The sequence below is a fragment of the Parus major genome, chromosome 13, assembly GCF_001522545.3.
Source record: "Parus major isolate Abel chromosome 13, Parus_major1.1, whole genome shotgun sequence".
In the NCBI taxonomy this organism is placed as follows: Eukaryota; Metazoa; Chordata; class Aves; order Passeriformes; family Paridae; genus Parus; species Parus major.
Window position 1 is genome coordinate 11,861,737 of NC_031782.1, and position 19,821 is coordinate 11,881,557.

The 19,821-nt window shown below is 39.5% G+C and overlaps 1 protein-coding gene across 1 annotated transcript in view; it reads left to right on the plus strand.

Annotated features, from left to right (window-relative positions):
• Positions 1–12,689, plus strand: part of MAT2B (methionine adenosyltransferase 2B) — a gene marked incomplete at its 5' end in the record, with an annotated part of 14,980 nt that extends 2,291 nt beyond the window's left edge. Inside the window, 6 exons of the mRNA XM_015641971.3 lie at positions 2,851–3,045; positions 3,898–4,012; positions 4,301–4,453; positions 7,211–7,404; positions 8,360–8,473; positions 9,459–12,689. Of these exons, the coding sequence (XP_015497457.2) occupies positions 2,851–3,045; positions 3,898–4,012; positions 4,301–4,453; positions 7,211–7,404; positions 8,360–8,473; positions 9,459–9,629 (942 nt within the window). The remainder of the gene's footprint in view (positions 1–2,850; positions 3,046–3,897; positions 4,013–4,300; positions 4,454–7,210; positions 7,405–8,359; positions 8,474–9,458) is intronic.
• Positions 12,690–19,821: the final 7,132 nt, after the last annotated feature.

Here is a 19,821-nt window from a genome sequence, read left to right on the forward strand (position 1 = left end):
GTGCAGCGCGGGGCCGGGCGGGCAGGCCCGGAGCGCTGACGCGTTTGCCGCGGGGCCGCGGCCGCTGGGGCTGCGCCTCGAGGGGCCGCAGCTACCTGAGAACTGCAGCTGGGAGCGGCCGCGGGCTCCGCGAGTTGGGTTGTTCTGTATCCTCACGGGGACGCTGTGTTCGGCAGCCCGCGGTGCTCGGCAGCCCGCGGCGCCGCTCTCGGTGAGCCCGTGGCCCAGGGAAGGGCTCGGCGGTAGCGGCTGTGTGCGGGAATTGCACACAGGATTCCTCTGGCAGGCGCGTCCCTGCTGCTGTCCCGGGCGGGGTCGGTGGTGCCCCACAGGTGTACGTGAGTTGCCGCGACAGTGAGGTTGGGCGTGTAGGGAAAGACAGACAGAACAAGTCCAGGTAACGCGACTGTAGATTCACCTGTCGTTCTGAGCCTTTGGAAAGCCATAGGCTTTGCCTTTTGTTTTCTGTGGCTGCAGGGAATGTCAGAGCTGAGAGCTCAGTCTCACGTTCCCTGTAGTGACTTGGATCTCATTGTGTTATGTTGTAAATCTGTTACACCAGTAGCTTCCGGGTTTTAATGGCCATTCCTTAAACTGGTGCTTTGAATTCATCATGATTTTCTAAAGAAAAATACAGAACTTGAAAAGCTTTATAAAAAACTTTAAAAGCACTTGTTTCTGGTTTTCAACTTGAAATGCATCATGTTTTGTTCTTTTTATAAATTATATTGTTATTTTATAGTTTAGTAATGTCTACAAAGTGATCTGGTGCCTCATAAATGCTATTTTTTAATCTGATAATGATGTAACTTGTTTATGTGCATGGGACTTCTAAACACAATGCCTTTTAGCTATTCTTGGTTAATATGGACATCAGATGACAATAAATGGGTAGCTGCATTATAAACCTCAAAACTGTATGTTTCAGTAGGGTTAGTAGACTATAGAAATGCTGCTGCAGCTAGGTCATGTCCTGTGAAGGAGCAAAGCAGCATACAGGGAAAGAATTCATCTGTTCAGGTTGTTTATCACAGTAGTGTTCAAATTTCTGTCAAGAAGAGGTTCAAACTGGCAATTAGTTGGTGTTGGATTTTTGAGAAACATCTGTCATTTGTCTTTCTCTTTCAGAAACAAGGGGCAGGAATCAATTAGTCTTGCAGACAACAGCAGTAGTATGCACGATGTGCTTGGTGAAAGCTGTGTTTGTGTCCAGTTCAAGCTGTGCTGCTGATGTAACATCATCTTTATGATATGTAAAATAAACAAACTTAGATGAATGAGGCTTTAAAACATCAAATTTGCAAATGACACTTGGTTTTGTGTTGGTCACTTCCTTCTCACTGAAGATATTCAGTTGTGATTTTAGAGAACCTTTTGACTCTGTTTTGCAGCAATTGTTGGATATTTATTAGCAGGCACCTCTGGCTGTGGAAGCCCTGATCATAGGTCCTGTGGCACTCTGTGCAGACTTTGCTAAGAGAAGTACAGAATAAAATAGTAGTTGCATGGTCTTGCTCATGCTTTACAGATGATAAACAAGCATGTGTTCTCAGGTAAAATTTAAGTAACTTTTTGAACATCACTTGCTGTAGTCTGTCATTTTCAGGCAACTGTCCAGAAATAAAGTATTAATTATCATCCACTACTAATGGGAATAAGTCAGCCTTCATCTGGAGATTTTGAGTTGAGAAAAATACATGCCCTGTGCTGGGAACTTGAAACAGTTGTTTTGATGTAGGCTGTTTCCATCATGCTGCTCTGCATATACCCTTATGGAACAAAAGCTTTCTAACTTCATGGGTGAAAGACAGTAATTTGGAAGTGGCTTCCTGTGCTGCAGTCAAAAAGTAGCAGTCTGGTACAGTGCTTAGAAATTACTGGTCTATTGAGATTGCATAGCAGAAAACATTTTATGATAGTATAATTCTACAGGAATTATAGTAATTTGTCACAAATTGTCCTTGTGTGTAAAGTGGTCAGGAAATCCAAGATTTGTGGATTCTGCACACCCAAAGTTTTTTCTGCACAGGCATGGTAAAGATATGCTTTCATTTTTATTTTTAGCAGGCGATTTTGGGGCTATTCATGGCAGATATAGAAGGAAAACATCAAAGGAAAATAAAGATTTCAGAGACAAACATGGATCTTGTGTTTGGTGTCTTGAAAACTTGATGTTCTGGTGAGAGGTGGGATGAAGTTTGTGTGTACTAATGTTCACAAGCTGTCCCAAGTACCAAAATGTGCAGGAGCTAAAGTACAGTCTATTGAATAGATTGAGAACTGAAATTGTCAAATCACTTCCAGATGCATTTTGTAAAACTGACAAGAGATCTGTATCTTGGTTTTACTTATTAATAGACTATTGTGTTGAATAACAACTAATTACTCTTCTATTTAATAATAATATAAAATATTTTAATTACTACAGTAACTTGTATTGTATTGCTGCAGCTTTTAACAGGCACAGTGTATCCAGAATTATTTGTTGTAGGATTTGGACCCTAAATGTTACATCTTTTGGGTCCATTTTCTAAAGAAGTTGTTTCCCTCCTTTTAGATTGCACAAAGTTATCAGCTTTTGAATGAACTTAAAAGTCTGTCTTTACTAGTGTTTTGTTGTAGAAGTAAATGAGTTGCTCACTGAAGTTTTGTTTTCATTACCTTTGAACATATGTTTAAGTAGATGACTGCTTCAGTATTGGTCCTCCCAGATGTTGGTGTTCCATGAGACACTCCAAAAGATTCAGGAGAAGCTTTTTTAGTACTCTGACTGTAGTCTTGCATAATTTTAAAGAAAAAATAGTAAAAACTACAGTAGAAACAAAACTTTTCCTGTTGTCATTTCCCTAGGAAGATGTTGACGTTCCCAGTAGGCGAGTTTTGATCACTGGTGCTACGGGACTTCTTGGCAGAGCTGTATTTAAAGAATTCAATGAAAATAATTGGAACGCAGTTGGTTGTGGATACAGGAGAGCTCAGCCCAGATTTGAACAGATTAATCTTCTGGACTCTATTGCAGTTCATGACATTATCCATGATTTTCAAGTAAGTTTCTGGAGTATAGAGTGGATGGGAGGGGTACTTTATGTGTCCAGTAGTCAGCTGATAGTGCTGCTGAGTTCTGGGGCGTGAGTGGGGCTGGTTCTTTGGCAGAGCTCTGACAAAGGTGCCAGCTGTGTGTTCTGCTCCACCCAGAGCAGAGGTTTGCTCTCTAGGTACAGATAGCTCTGCTCTTTGCTGTGCTCACCACAGGCAGGCTCCAGGCACAGCTGTAAGTGCCAGCACACTGGAAAGGAGAAGATATGTTTATTGACACAATAATGTGTCAACATGCAGTTCTGGGGAAGTGGAGGAATATTTGAATACAACAACAGTAATTCTGTGTAGTGGGCAGTGTTCACTGGTTTTTCAGTCTAAGTGCCAAGAGGAATATATAAAACCTGAAATACATTATGCAGGGTGCTATTCTGTAGAAGAGTAAATATTATCTTAATAATCTGCATACATCAAGTAAGCCATGTGTAAATATTACCTAAAAATTTTTAGTACCCTTGTGTGTGTGAGAGATGTATCTTATATTAATATATATTTTACTATACTGAGTTAAAAAGAAAAAAATCCCCACAATTTCGAAGCTGCTGTAAAATTGAAGCTACTGGAGACCATAATTGCACAATTAATGATAAATGCTTTTCGTATCTTGAAACAGCATGGTTTTATTAGTATTTTTAGTAAAAAGATACTAAGGAGAAGGTGTTCCTCAGCATTCCTACAGAATGCTGTAATTAAAAATAACTTTATTACTTAGTTTTGCCTGAGGGGTGTCATCGCTAGAGTTAGAGTGCAACTGCCATCTCTTAATATGCTGGTTGTTTAAAATTAGTCTTTAATTTCCAGCCTCATGTTATAGTGCACTGTGCTGCTGAGAGAAGGCCAGATGTTGTAGAAAGTCAACCTGACGCTGCTTCTCAGCTCAATGTGGCTGCTTCAGCAAACTTAGCAAAAGAGGCAGGTAAGGAGACCATCTCATGGCTTTGGTGTCTTATTAAAATCCTGCATCTATTTATACAGGAGCATCAATGCAAATGGTACAAGTGTGAATGTCACTTCTGCCATCAGTGTGCTGTCAACCTGTTTTCTGTAAGAGTGGTGTGCACAGCTCTGAAGGATCAGGGAACAGATGAAACAACAGGAATGAATGTGCATGAAAGATGAGATCCTTGGGAGGATTTAAGGGTCTATTGGGATTTCAAAGAAGGTATGAATTTATATAAATGATCTATAAACATTTTCTTCATAGCTGGAGTTGGAGCATTTCTGATCTACATTAGTACAGACTATGTATTTGATGGAACAAGCCCTCCATATAAAGAGACTGATGTACCAAATCCCCTGAATTTATATGGTAAAACCAAACTGGAGGGTGAAAAGGCAGTTCTGGAAAACAATGAAGGTAAGACACTCAACTATTTTTAATATAAGCTTTCTATTTTTACTCATTTATATATTAGCTTAGTAGACTCTTAAGCCAGTGATGAAGTTGCAAAACCATGGAAACGAGTTTCAGAGAAGAATGTGATTAGGAGTTGGTCTCCTTGCTCATGAGCAATCCCTCTTGCTTACATCTTGACTAAAGCTTTTATTTCTTACCTGTTCCAGTCTTTATTTGTGTTAATTGTCTCTCTCTGATGGATATTCAAGAGCCTTTGTCTGTTGTGAATCTGCAGTTCCTTAAGAAAGATAAAATACATAATTCAACACATAGCTGCAGTTATTTATGGGGATGCATTGCAAGTGTTGTCAATGTATGTTTACTTAAAGGGAAAACCAGACGTGATTCAGTAATAATACAGCTCAAATAAACATAGAGCCTTGTTTCTCTTTGGGTTCTGCTCTATTACATATGCCAACAGGCCACTCATGTTGGTTTTACTCACCTTCACACATCAGATTCCTTCATGTGATACTTTCTAAAGGGTTAATAACATATTTATTGTTTTAAACAACAAGATTTTTAAAATTTGTTTATGTCTTTTCTTAATGAAAATTTGGCATATAAAATATACAAACATAATTTTTAAAATTCTACTTAAGGGAAAAGAGCGTGTTCCCTTTAATTTAAGATTTGTTTCTTGTATAAAGAGAGATTTAGCTGTACACTGTTAGTGTCCATTCAAAGATTATAAGGAAAGAAGCACTTGTTTTTTTTAATCAAAAAATCTGAAGAAAATAATCTCGGTTCACATGCAGAAGAGGCTTCTGATATGTCAGTATGATACTCACACTCTGGTTTTGTGCTTCCCAACCAGAGAACCAGTTTAACAACTTATTGTTTAATTAATGTGATGGTCTTCCAGTAAGTAAATATGCTGTGTATGATGGATGGGGCATTAGTAGTAAGAAAGAAACTTTGTAAAAAAATACTTTGATAAGAAAAGTCTTGTTTAAGTAAAAACAAATTTAAATGACAAGTTATTCCCTCCACCTCTAGATTAAATACCATCTCTGAATTTGACTGTGATCCTGTTTGCTCCCTCTTCTAGATTGCTAATGAAGATAAGACTTTACCAAATCCAAGTATGTGTGGGTATCTTGCTAGACCCTTCCCCCAGCTCAACACTGCAGTTTGGTTTTGTAAACTTTTGGAGCAGGATCTGTCAGAGAGCAGTGATATTATTAGCAGGAGGAGTGTCGAGGTGGTGCTGAGTAAAGAGAAAATATGAATTCTCTTGATTCATACAAATATATGTATTTTCCATGTACTGCTGTTCCAACCACTAATTTGCTGATATGGTGTAGGTAGAATTCCATTGGTCAAATCTGTAGCTGTGTTAACTGCCCTGTCCATTTCTGTTGTAAAATGCAGAAATCTCCAGTAAGTGGGTTTACCCTTTTTTTTAAAAAGATACTTTACCTTGGTTAAAACAGGATACACCCATATATATATGTGTGTGTGTATATATGTATGTATGTATATATATGTATGTATGTGTATATATACGTGTGTATATGTATATAGTCATGCTTGTAAAATTACAAAGTGTCAAAAGGTCCTAAGAGCTGCTAGTCGTGAGGCTGATCCTCTCCATGTCCCAGAGAGCTGAGAATGAAAGGAAAGCAGTTGTCTTCTCAAAGAATGAATATTTTTAGAGCAATTAAAAAATAGATGTTTCAACTAGTATTTAAAGAGGAAGAACTTACCTGCTGAATGACCAAATAACTGCTTCTAGAAGCAGCAGGAAATCAGTGTCATGTTGGGTTTTCTATTTGTTTTTCTTGTCTAAGTACTTATTGTGGTTTACTTCTCTGTGAGAATAAGTTCTGTATTAGCTTTTTCTGTTTGTCTCTCTAATAGCTGTAGCATTTCCCTCCAAATATATTAAGAATGGCAATGTTTTGGTGGCTTCAGCTTCTAATTTCAGTTCTGATTTTTTTGTTTTCTCTTTCAGCAAAACTATTACTTTTAAGTTACTTGTCATAGCCTTGGATTTCTCCTCAGAGGCTTTTTGAGTCTTCATGATAGAGATATACTAGTATGATATATTCCATCATGAAATATGCTTCTCTTTGCATTTTGTTAATTTCTCAAATCACTGTCCTGGAATCTTATTATTTACTATTTTTTACTCTTTATTATTACTAAATATTTACTATTGTATTCTGTGAACCTATTCCTTGTTTGTCAAGCTTTTAATTTATTTCAAAGGTCATATCTTTTTTCCTTATTATTTTCTTAATATTATTTTAAATAATATCCTCCTTTATACAGGAGGTTTCTTCATGATGGGTGAAAAATCTTTGTAATTGATGCCTGAATATGATGACTTGTGATTGGTGGGAATTTTTCTCCTTGCTCTTACCCAGTGAGGATGGCAAGTGCTGAAGTAACTGCATGGAGTAGTTGTTTTCTTTTAATTTTTGTTTTAATCCAAACAGGCATTTTTATGCAATTAATTAAGGCTTATTAACTTTCTGGAAATAATAGCATAAATGAAAATAAATAATAATATAATAATGTATAAAATTTTAGTGTTTATAAACTGATTTTGATAAAAATTAAAATTCTATTCTGTGAGCCAACATACTACTTGCATTTTATTTGTGATTTGTAGATGCTTAATATGATCAGCATATTTCTTAACACTTCCACTTTTCAGATTATGCTGCAGCATTTGTTCCCACCCATGATCTAGAATATTATTTCTTTTAGAAACTGCAGTACTTAGGATTCCTGTCTTGTATGGAGAGGTGGAAAGACTGGAGGAAAGTGCTGTGACAGTAATGTTTGATAAAGTACAGTTCAGTAATAAATCTGCCAACATGGACCACTGGCAACAGAGATTTCCTACCAATGTCAAGGATGTAGCAGCTGTTTGCAGACAACTAGCAGAGAAGAGAATGCTGGTAAGAGTGGCAAGAAATGAGCCTCTGCAAGGTGAAAACAGTTTGAGTTCTCAGCTTTGCTTCTTAACAACTGAGAACTGCACACCACCTGGATTATTTGCATTTCTGGAATGCTAGGAGGGAGGAAAGAACTGGCTGTAATACTACAGGATCTTTGCATGACTATAAGGGTATTGTGGTCTTTGAAACAAAAGTGGTTCAAGGGATGGGACTAGAACCTTCTGAAAATTGTTTTGTGTCTTCCGGTATAGAGGAGAGAATTAGAAATGCCAAATTCATTCTGATATGCCTTTTACAAATTGCTAGTTTTTAAACAAAACCATGTGTTTGAATGTAATTCTCAAATATGCCCTGGTTTATTGTATTAACACTGAAGTGGCAAAACAAAGCCCCTGGACTGAATTACTTCTTTGTATTTGTTCACCACAGCACCTTCAGATTATCATCTTTGCAAGGTAACAGAACCAAACAGTAAACAACTGCCTTTATTTTTTCATACAGTAACTTTGTAAACATGGACCATGGACATGGTGCAGTCAGTTTGACTGGACTTGTACAGGGTTTGCAGCTTAACATTCAGAATGTGTGTAATGCCTTTTGCCTTTGTTTTTGAGTAAGTGAACATCACAGAACAGCTGAGTTCCTCCTCCCCAGCTCTTTGATCTTGCTTGGTTGGTGGGCAGCTCCTTTCCCTCCTGTTCATTCTACAGTACAGGACACAAGCTGTTTGTGAAGTCAGGTCAGATAGAAGTAAACACCAGTTTCCCATCTCAGTCCCTTGCTTGGGTGTTCTTTGAAAGGGTATATATGTTTCTAGAACACCTCTGAGGTAGTGTAAGATGCCTTTTGAGATAGGGTCTTGCTGGATGCTACTTGTGCACAGTTCTTGCACAGGAATTAGCCTGAGGGCCTGCTGGCTGCTTCCTTTCATCTGAGTTTCCTCTTTCTTCTCTAGGACCCATCAATAAAAGGTACCTTTCACTGGTCTGGCAATGAACAGATGACTAAGTATGAGATGGCCTGTGCAATTGCAGATGCTTTCAACCTTCCCAGCAGCCACTTGAGACCAGTAAGTGATGTGTTGTTGGACATATAGGCAGACAGATGTGCCTGATCATTGCAAGTAGCAGGTCTCCTGCTGGCTGTACAAGTGAGCTTCCTCTTCAGGATGGGCTGTGTCCAGTACAGCAGCTCTCTTGCTGAGGGGATTGGCTGGTATCAAGCTCAGGAAAACAACAGCTGCTTTGACCTGCTGAATTAGGAAAATTAGTCAGTTGGTCAGTCACCAGTTTCCCAGTCTGTGGTGTAATGATATTTCTGCAGATCAGTTCCCCTTAGTCACAAGCAAATCTTTTATATTACAGACTGATAGAACATTAACTTGAAGATAGGGCTCTGTAAAGGCTGTGCAATGTCCAGATTTATTTCTGAATACATTCACTTAAGAGCTACAAATTATTTTTGCTTTGCTTAAAACACACCTCCTGCAGTTTTATTGACACTTGAGACTACTCTTAAAGACACACTGGTAATGTGGGCATATAAAATGTTAGGAAGATTTTTTATCTATGTACAAAATAAATTCTGAGGATTCAGAATTGGTGAACACTGGAACTCAAATGTGACTTGGAAGATGGAAGAAAAACAATGGAGAACACTTAGTCTTAATTTTTTCTGCCCAACTCTTTTTCTCTTTGAGTATATTGATCAAGACATGGTTTCATTTACATTCTGGAGCATTCCTTACCTTTTGACAATAATCACAGAGTGAAAATATGAATAAAATGTTGAAAAACACAAATAGTTGCAGTAAAGAGAGTGAGAAAAATTTCCCTTAAGACAATTCACATGGCCTGATGTGTTGAAATAAAGTTGACAATAAAACAAGTAAATAGCAAAAAAATCCAAACTACAAAAAACCCCACAAAATACTTGGGAGGGTTAATCTATATCTGTATAGAAAGCTGAGAAGAAAAAGTTCTAATGTACAAGTATTTTTCAGTCACTTCTGATTGCTTACTGTTGTGGGGCTTTTCTCCTGTTTCTGATTTTAGATTACTGATAGTCCAGTTGTGGGTGCTCTTCGTCCGAAGAATGCTCAGCTGGACTGCTCCAAGTTGGAGATGCTGGGGATAGGTCAGAGAACGCCATTTCGAGCTGGGATCAGAGAATCACTTTGGCCTTTCCTTGTTGACAAGAGATGGAGACAGACAGTCTTCCATTAGTTTGTAACTTTTCTAGTAAAAGTATGGTATGTGGCACTTTTTTAAAAGAAAAAATAGTTTTGTATGAGTGTTCTTAAATTGTGACATTTATGAGCTTTCATTTAATTGGGTAAAGAAATGGTCTTGCACTAGTGAAACTTAGCCTAAAAAAATGTTCAGTGACAAAAACTGAGCCTATTTGATGTCATGGATTTTTTCCTCCATTTGTACCAGTCTAACTTAGTATCTGTTCTTAGTAATGAGTACTGATTGGGTTTGAGGATTGAGGTTCTTAGTAATGAGTACTGTGTGATGCTAAGAATGACTCAGATCACTTGCTGACTTACTTTTGGCTGAAATATATTGTTGATGCTTAAAGTCTGTGCCATTGTTGTATATACCATTTCTCTTCATTAAAAGACATGGTCAGTTACTTTATCACCAAAAATCTGAGGGTCTTTTTTTTAAATTTCTGAAGGTGGTGTTCTTAGGAAGTTTAAGCTGAAGTAGGAATCCTTAAATGTTTGTTTTGCTTGAGCTCTGATCAAAATGTTTTTTAAAAAAGTGAAGCTTTATTTTTGCAATTACCAAGTGTACTTTTTATGCTTGAAATATTTTCAGAATGTCTGTAAATTGAATGCCTGCAGCTTTGTATTTGTACAGTAAGTTGTATGCATTTGTTTTCATGGTGACTTTTGGGGGAGGGTGAGGATGGTGGGAAACCATTAGTTTTGACCTGGGGTTTTTTTGGGTGGGGGATTGGAGTTGAAGGATTTTTTTTTTTTTTTATTTTTTACTGGGTGGTTATTTGTTTTTTGTATGAAAACACAAAATATCTTCATCCTTCCCTTCCCTTTGTAGGGACAGCATTTGCAACTTGTTAAATTAATGGAAGATGTTTGTTAGTCAGTACATGGGAGATGGAGAGGAAAGGTGTTTAATAGTTTGTAGCACTGCAGCGGCTTTTGCACAGATTGTCACACCTAACACCACTGCAGCTTCTTCTGGAACAGCAAGGTGTATGTGGTGAAGGTTTGAGGCATTATAAAACTGTAACAGTCTAATATAAGACAGTCTTTAAAGCTAGACTCAATTGCCAGGTCATGTGGAGGAAGAACATTGTAAAGCTTTGCTTCCTTTTGAAGTTGTTGAATCAACAATATAAATATTCTGATATTGCTAGCAGATTATTAGTAAAGCTAGTAAAAGGTGCAATTGGATGATCATTTATTTTTCTGAGGCTGAAATGAAGGGGAAGGGAAAGATGTTTAGATTTAATTTTTTTTTAAGTGTATGGGGGAGACACACAAAAATAGACCAATTGAAGGTCTTGTAAAGGTCAGCTTCACATTCAGTCATTTCATTTCAACTGGCCTATGCTAAGCATTCATAATCCCAATTTGTTTTTAGTCTGAAGTCCTGATACACACATGGTAACCTATCTCCAAAATTACAATAAATATATATTGCCAGCATGAGAAACAGTCGTTGATTCTTTCTTTACCATCAGGATTTTTTTATCTGAATCATAACTGTTTGCAATTCTTCTTGAAATCTGTGTGCCCTTACAGTGTTGGGGGCTTTTCCCCTCTTTAATTCAGTAATTATTTTCAGGCTTGGATTAGATTGGATCAGTTTCTCTGTCAGTGTCACCGCCTTGGAGATGTGATAAAGGTAAACACAAAAGATACAGAAGGTGTTGAACTATGAGCCCTGAAACATCTTGGGCCTCAGGGCTGGATCAGGAAGATTCTATGTCCATTCCCCTTGCAGAGGACAATTTGGAAGGAAAAAAGGATGACTTCTCTCCCAAAGATAAAGGACCTAAGTGAGATGAGTTGGGCATTTTACTGGAAGGATAAAATTGAAATATTTGAACTTTTTTTCCCACACTGAGCAAGTAAGTCCTGCTGTCCAGTTATAGCATGTCAGAGGGGATCCATGTCCTCAGCATCCCCCTTGGAGACTGCAGTCTTGAGGCATTTTGCTACTGGACAGACACTTTGGATGACATTTCCCTCCTCTGGTTATAGAAATCTAAGACAGCACCAATAAATATTGTAAGAGGCAGTGAAACTAACACTGTCATTTTCCAATCACTTTAAAGATACGTTGCTATTGACAGAACTTGTCATACTCTTTCCTTTTTGTCTCTGGCTTTGTTTCTGACTGTGTGACACTGGAAGTGTTTGTGTGCATCCACAAGGGCCAGAAACTTTTAAGGGTCAAAATAATTTTGATTGCATGAGACAGTCTTGGCATTGGGAGGAAGGAGTGGCCTCTTTTTACAGCAGCTGTGCCAATTTCTGCCAGGTTAGAGATTGTGGAAGTATGGCAATACACAGTCCTCGAGTCCCCATTCAAGGGTTGTTGGAGGTTTATATTCATTTATTCATTGCTGTCTGTCAGCAGTGGGCATAAAGAAAGAAAAGTCACTGGTTTTAAAGTCTCATTTTCTGTTTCAGGCTGCAACAATGCTGTAGAAGCCCAGCAGAGAAGGGGCTGATGTGTGTCTCAAACACTGATAGCTGGATGGCTGCGGAGCAGGCCAAGGACTGTTGGTGTCTGGTGAAGAGGCCATACAGGGGTTGGGCAGCACTCTTCTGGGACAAACATCCTTGTTCTGGCTGCTGAACATAAGCACAATACATACAGCACAAGCATGGGAATGTGGTCCAGAAGTGCTTACATTTTTTAAAAAGACCCCAAAGCTCTCTGACCTATTTCTTGGTTTAGAAGAAGGGACTTCAGGATAACTAATTTGCATAGAAAGTGATAAACTTCTCTCTGGGGCAGGGAAAACTTACCTAGGGAAAAGTACCCTGACCAAGCCCAGGACCCTGGGCACCCCAGCAGCTGGATTAGCACTGGAGCCAGGACTGGTGATCTCTTTCTCTCCCTTTTTTCTTCTTTCCCTCTCTTTAATTAATCTCTTCCTCTCTCTCTCTTCCCTTTCGCCCTTCTCCTTTATTTAAAACCCCCTGCCATGTTTATGCTTATGTAGGAGGTCAGGGACTAACTGGTATCAAATTCCATGCCAAGTGTGTAATTCACTAATAAAACTTTGTAAGCTTTTGTAGACCCTCTGACTTTTGTCAATATTTTACAATATTTGAGTCATTTGAAGAAATCTCCTGGTGGTTTTGGGAAGCACAAGTGTAAGAAATGTTTGCTTTTCAATAGAAACTCTGTGTAAGTGCCAGTGATGTAATCTCCAAGGACTTTTGTGCAGAGCTGGACTTTGAAGCTCATGAAACTTATAAAACAAATTGTTGCCAATTTTTGGTCATTTTGCAGTTTTTGTTAATTTTTGCTTTTAGGGTTTAAGCTGCCTCCTTGCATTCTAAATTTCCAGTTTGCTAATAGGCAAGTTCCAAATTTGCTAAGGATTCTGCAAACAAACTGAAGAAGGAAAATGTATTTTGACTAATGAACTAATATGATTGCACAGAAGTTAGCTATTGTTTACAATATACATGTATTTATACATTTTAAAAGTACTGTTCATGCGAAAACACATTTTTTCATTGGTGCCTCTGTTTTGTCTATGTGCTCTGCACATGTTCTTTAGGGCACAGGATTGGTTGCAGTTTAAGTGTTTAACTGCCTTTTGTTATCTGGCTCTTGTGGTTTTGTTTTCTTGCTTTTCAGCCTCTTCTTTCTTATTTTTACAACACCTTATGTCTTAGCAACTTTAAGAAATTCCAGATGTACCTGCAGGAGGAACCTGCAGAGCTGTGACCTGTGCCTGCTGGGCACCTAGCAGAGCAGGTAATGTAATCTCCAATGACATCAGTAATTTCTGCCCTAATGTACATGAGGCTGTTTTACATTAACTCACAAATGACATAAATTACTCAAGTCTTAACCATTCTGATCCCACATACTCTGTAATTAAATTGAAGCTGGATGTTCTTTTTAGTGACACATCTTTATTTGCTTCATGTGTTAACTTTACAACCAGTCACTCATGAAACTGCTTGTGCATCTAGCAATTGCAGTATAACAGGAACTTAAATTAACAGCATCTTGTATAACAAGATGAAAATATATAGCCTCCTACAACATCCTCTGGTTTTGATGAAATTTTGGACTTAAGAGATACATTGAATGGTGAGCTTAGTGCTGTCTTGAGGGTCCCTGAGTTGCAGCTTTGAGCTCTGGGAACTTGTGGCTTTGCAGTGTTGCTTGTTTATTTTATAACAACTTTATTCAGTTACTTGCCTGAATTAGCATTTAATTAAAACTTTAGAGAAGTGAGGCTTCTGTCTAAAATAGCTTCTTTAAAACCTGAAAAAGGTCTCTTGGGTGGGATTGGCTGTTCAGTGGCACTGGCTTCCAAAATAATGACTGCTGTGTAATGTCACAGGGCATTTGCCAGCATGAAAAAATGTCATTAATAGGTATGGAAAAAGAAAAAATATATAGACAGCAGGGATTAGGAATTACATTAAGAAAACTATTGCAGAAAAGATTTCTCTCTGTGTTTAATGCTCCACTGACTTCAGTAGGGTTCCTTACCATGCTTACATTTAAGTACAGGATAAAACTTCTAAGCATCAGTGCTTGGGAGTACTAGATGAGAGGTGAATGAGGATACAGATTATGGACTTCCATGCATTTTTAAGTTTTGATAGTACTCTGCTGGGGATACTGTAATTCAAATTGGTATCAGAGAGTGCAGTAGTTAAGTTCCAAATCTTTTCAGTGCAGTCTAGGAACTGGTGATGGCAGTGAGTGCAATCACAGGGGATGGACCTGATGAGATCCTCAAAGCCATGGCTCCTACCCCAGCCCCAGTGACAATGTTGTACATGTAAGAATGCATACAAACAGGGCTTACACTGCATTTTATGGGGCTGTTGTACTGCTAGAAGGCAAAGGAGGGACTAAGACAGTTTGTAGTTTTTACTCTAAACAAATCAGAGTGCCTAAAAGTCAAGCAGAGACTAAAGAAACACTGTATGGGAGAAAGTCCTCTTGGACCAGCACCACAGCTCTGATGTTTGAGCAGAGGGAACAGCCTGCATGGACAGCAGTTGTGGGAACAGGCTCTGAGTCCTCCAGGGTGGCCAACTTCCAGAAAACAGAAAAGACACACTTGGCAGACACGTCCAAGAAAAGCTTCTTTGAAATTTTGGGGTTGATGTACTTTAATGCCTGGCTGTACATAGAAACATTTTCTCACCTCTTCCTCCCTCTACCAGCACTCCAGCACACAAATCTGTTTTAGTCATCAGTAGGAATTTTAATTGCTTGGGATTTCTGATCCTCTGTTTATAGACATGCTATATTTGCCTAGTATGTTTGATACACAACTGCTTGTACTTGTTGCCACTGTCTTGTGGGAAATTTCCAAAACAATCAAGTACTTAACAATTTCAAATACCAGGTTCTTCCCAGTCTTTCCAGTTGACTCAGCTGGTGTGTTTTTATTTTTAACTCAACAAGCAAAAGGTCTAATTTTCAGAATTACTGATCATTATCTAATAGCAAGTATCTTGCTCACTATTAGAGTCACTATTCTGAGTCATTAGAATATAGGTAAATCAGAGAGTACTTTTGAAAGTCCTGAGTGATGGATGGACAAATAAAGTAAATATGTAGTATGGATATATATATATATATATATATTAAAGTTTGGAAAAAAAAATGTTTAAAAGGAATTGAAGTTAAGGTAAACATTAAAAAAGAAGCTTGGATTTGTATATCAGTCCTAGCCACTTAGTTCTGTTGACCCAGGAGATATAAAGAGGTAGCACAAATATCCTATAGAAGTTCAATTAGTTCAACAACAGCTCTGAAGAACTCATATCTAGGGAAAATACCTGAGAGAAGTATTAGAAGGAGAATGCCAACTGCATCTTTCTACTGTGAAGAAAATTGAGTCCTTCTCTGTAACAGCTGGAAGAAACAAATGGAACAAATCCACAACCTGGGAGAGGTGATGGAATTCAAGCTCAGCAAGTGTGCAGATGGCACCAAATTGTGAGCAGCAGTTGTTATGTTCAAGAACAAGGCTGCCATTCAGATAGATCTAAACAGGGGAACAGACACTGATAGTAGTCTGAAGGAGTTTATTTGGCCCATTATTAATGAGAAAGGCTGGAGAAGGTCAAATTTTGGAAACAGGAGTAAGTGAGACGTTAAAAGGTTTTATGACTATGCTGGAGCAGACGGTCAATTATAAGTATTAAAAGCTGACAAGGCACAAGGTGAAGATGAATTATATATTTCTATATTCTAGCAAGGGTGAAAAGTATTTTGAGCAGCAAATGCTTTGCAACAGTAGAGCTTCAAAAAATGATCATAGGTCTAAAGAATTGAAAATTAATTTGCATGACCTTGTATATAAAGAGGCTTTATTTTGCCCAAATTCAGTTTGTGAATGAAGATGGCAGGAAGGGAAGAATTTGTTAATAGAAGAGTCCAAATGAAAGCAGAGCACATTCCTCTGTGTGATATTCTGTATTTTTTCTTGAAGTAGTTAATCTAAATTGTAAATCATTGGTCCTGCAATAGTTTTACTGTTTCTTGCAGGAAAGGGCAATACAGGAATACAGCCCAGTGGGTAACAGTAGGAGTATTTTTTATCTCTCCCAGGTATGTGAATATCCAAGAGACAATATGAAAAGCTGCTTGGTAACCACAGGTGAAGTGGTTTCTGATTTTCTCCCTGAGGACCTAGGGCACCAGATATCCTGGGGGGACAATCTCTAATTAGCTAAAGGAAAAAAAAAACCGGGGACCAAGTTTGTGCCTGATTGTTTCAAGTCTTTAGTGGATAGTTACTCCAATAAAAATGCAATTGTGTACACTGATGACAGTGATACACAAAGGCAATGAATACTGGAAGAAAAAAAAAAGCATAGAGGCACATTGAAAGTACAAGATAACCAGTACCCATAAACAAGAGCTCTCCATCTGAAATCAAATACATGAGTGTAAATGAAGATATGCTTAACTCAGTAACAAAAATATTAAAATGTGTAATATTAATCTTATATTTTCATGAAAACAAGACGTAAATACTTATTTCCTCCTCTCTTTGGGGCAATACAGGTGGAGTTGAATGGAAGTACAGCAAAATACCTTCATATTCAGACTTTCTTTTATTTCTATTTTATGAAATAAAATTATGATTTACGTTATGATTGGTCTCTTTCTTGTTTGATTTTTGAAGAGGATTTCCAGTAGGAAGAGATAAAACACAGAAAGCTGAGAGTGTGGAAATGACTGCAAGGGGCGACACAGAAAACAACAAATACTGAACAGATATGAAAAATGCAAGGTCATGTTCATAACGGTGGAGTGAAAGGGTCAGAGACATGATTTAGATCAGCAGGGTACACTGCAGATACGTGTCAGGGCTCTGAGGGGACCACTGGCCCTGGAGCCCCTTTCCCTGGCCCTGGGGCTGGGCTTGCCTGCAGTGTGGGGTCAGCTCTAGGATGGGGCTGCCAGGGGAGGCTCAGTGAGGAAGAGCTGGGGGAAAACTCCCTGGGCCTTTGCCCCCAGATGTGACTGTGGTCACTGCCAGACCCCTTCTCCCCACAGCTGGGGACAGGCTGTGGCCAGAGGATGAGGAGCTCAGCCTGTCTGTCCCATGCGAAGCCCCTCTGGCTTCTCCCTGGCCAGGGAAGTAAAAGGGCTTATAGGAAAGAAAAATACTCTAGGCTGGGTAAAATTAGAGAAACAACTTAAAATGGTTCCCTTCTTGAGTCTTAATGGTGGCTATTTTGACTTTTTCATTCTAAAGTATTTTACTGATAATTTATTAAAGGACAAAGCACAGCATTAGGCACCAGTGAGCATATAATAGAAGCAGAAGGACTAGAAGAAGATTGAGAACACTGTGGGCTTGTAAATCTGATCTCAGGCAGAAAATGCATGGAGAGCAATTATGCACACAGAACATTTAGATATATGTAATTGCTTAAGGGGAGTCAGCATGGATCCTGGAAAAAAAGATTAGGCAAGATAAATGTGCAGGCAGGACAGCTAGAGTGGATATCATTTATCTGGATTATGGGGAGGGAGGGGAAGAAATTTAATTCTACATAAACTGAAAGATGACTCATTTTCAAAGCCCATAAACATAGCTTGAGAAAAGAAAGCTGGTGGACTGGATTATAGCAGGTAGAGACAACAGGTATAAGTATCATGTAACTCTTGTACAAAAATTCCCCATCTGATTTGCAGACTGTTCAGTGAACCCCTGAGGCTTTATGTTTCTCTCAATTGCATTTAAGTAACCCCCACTGGCTCTAGGACTGTCCTGATATAACCTGTTGCAGTTTGTGTGGCAGAGGCTTGAGTCTGTATTCACCTGTGAATATCCACTGTCAGAACTTGGGGAGACAGGAAGGGGTTCAGCCTGGCATCAAGCACCCTGGCAGTAATTAAGTCACCCATTACTTGCTCCCTCCATTTATCCGTATTAGATCAGGTGAATAAAACCAGTAACATTCCTCAAGACTTCAGGTCAGGCTCAGGATCATTATGGTGCTGGTACTCAGCCACACCTGTGAGAACTCTTAGTGCTTTGGGTGATGTGCATGAAACTGTGGATGAAGTTTCCAGGAGCCAGTTTCACCCCTTTTATAGTCGAAGGCCAAGTGTCCAGAAGCTACTTTGGTTTTGGTTTTGTGCTGGGAACAGGTTCCACAGTGGAGAGTGATATACATCTTAACCTTGTCGGGAAAATCCACCAATGCCAGAGGTTTATGTCCAAAAAGGAGACAGGAGAGTTCTTCAGTTTTATTTGGATGAGGGAGAGTCCACCAGGGCACACACCTGAGGGTTTTCTCTCTCAGGGTTTTGGAGGGCTCAGCCTCCTTTTATCCCAAACTCCCGGCCCCATGCTGCCCTCTGCCTTTCCCCATTGCTGAGGCACTGGGAAGGTTCAGCCTTCCCAAACCTCCTGCCCCATATTCCAGCCCTGAACCCACAGTTTTACCCCAAAGTTCACAAGCTGAGCCTTGTGCAGACCTTGCCTGTTTCAGGAGCCAAGCTGTCTGGACCCGGTAACAAAGCTGCTGCCCAAAGGCAGTAGAGACATTCAGACCCATCCCAAAGGTGGTTGAACCCACACCTTCACCCATGGGATTGTTTCTAAAGACATGAGCACACCTCTTTCCTTCCAACCTCTTCCCGTGGGGAAAAACCTCATCCCTTTTGCTTGGCTGTTCCCTAAGGTAAGCACAGCCAGCAGTTAGCTCAGAACCTTCAGAAGGAGTTCTTTGAGTGTGCTCTTTCTCCTTACAAAAGGAAGAATTTATACAGGATAGATATCTTCTAGTAACACATTAAGTGGTGCAGGTTAACACGAGATAATGATGAGAACAGCCTGTGAACTATAGCAGGGTGGAATCTGTGTAAAGCTAGTTTTTGTCCAGCCGAGAGAGCTCCAGATGCTGGCTGGGGGAGAGCCCTGCTCTAGTGCCGAGCACCAGTGCAACAGCAGGCACAGCTATTCCTGAGGAATTCCCCAAGCCTCTTGTTCACACCAGCCTATCCTGGAAAATGTGTTATCTCCATAAATATCTCTAACAGTTCTCTCATTAAAAAGCTGTATTTTGTATGTGTGTTGGGGTGGGGGGGTTATTCCTGATTCTATTACTTTTTTTTCCTCTGTTTCTGTTCGTTTCTGGGTTTTCGTTTGCTTTGTTTGGGTTGTCATCTTGTTTCATTAAAGCTCCCTGTGCAGTGTGAAAGTCAGAGAATAGACTGAAACTGAAGCAAGTTATCAAAGAGGGTTTGCAACAACCTTTCCTTTTCGAGTTGTCCACTCGCTCAAGAATCAGTGTTTGGGAGCTGTGGTGGTGTTTGCATTGACTTCAAACCTGTCCGAGGCTGAGAGCCCCTCCCTGCCTGTGAGCAGGGCTTGCTGCAAGCGCTCAGAGATGAGCAGAGTGTGCGGGACAGTGCCCGTCACAATTGCCATTAGCCAAACACACCAGTGGTCAGCGGTAAGGACGGAATATGGGAAAATCCACACAGGTACCCAGGCACAAGAACAGGATATTGGAGAAGTCCCGTATTTGCCTCAGTTATTCAAACACGTGGGTGTTCGACACGGGGGGGGATGAAGGGGCCGAATTCCCTTTTTGGGGAGATGATCCGAGCGGCACAGTCCCGGGGTGGGGATGGAGGGGCAGAATTCCCTTTTTGGGGAGATGATCCGAGCGGCACAGTCCCGGGATGGGGATGG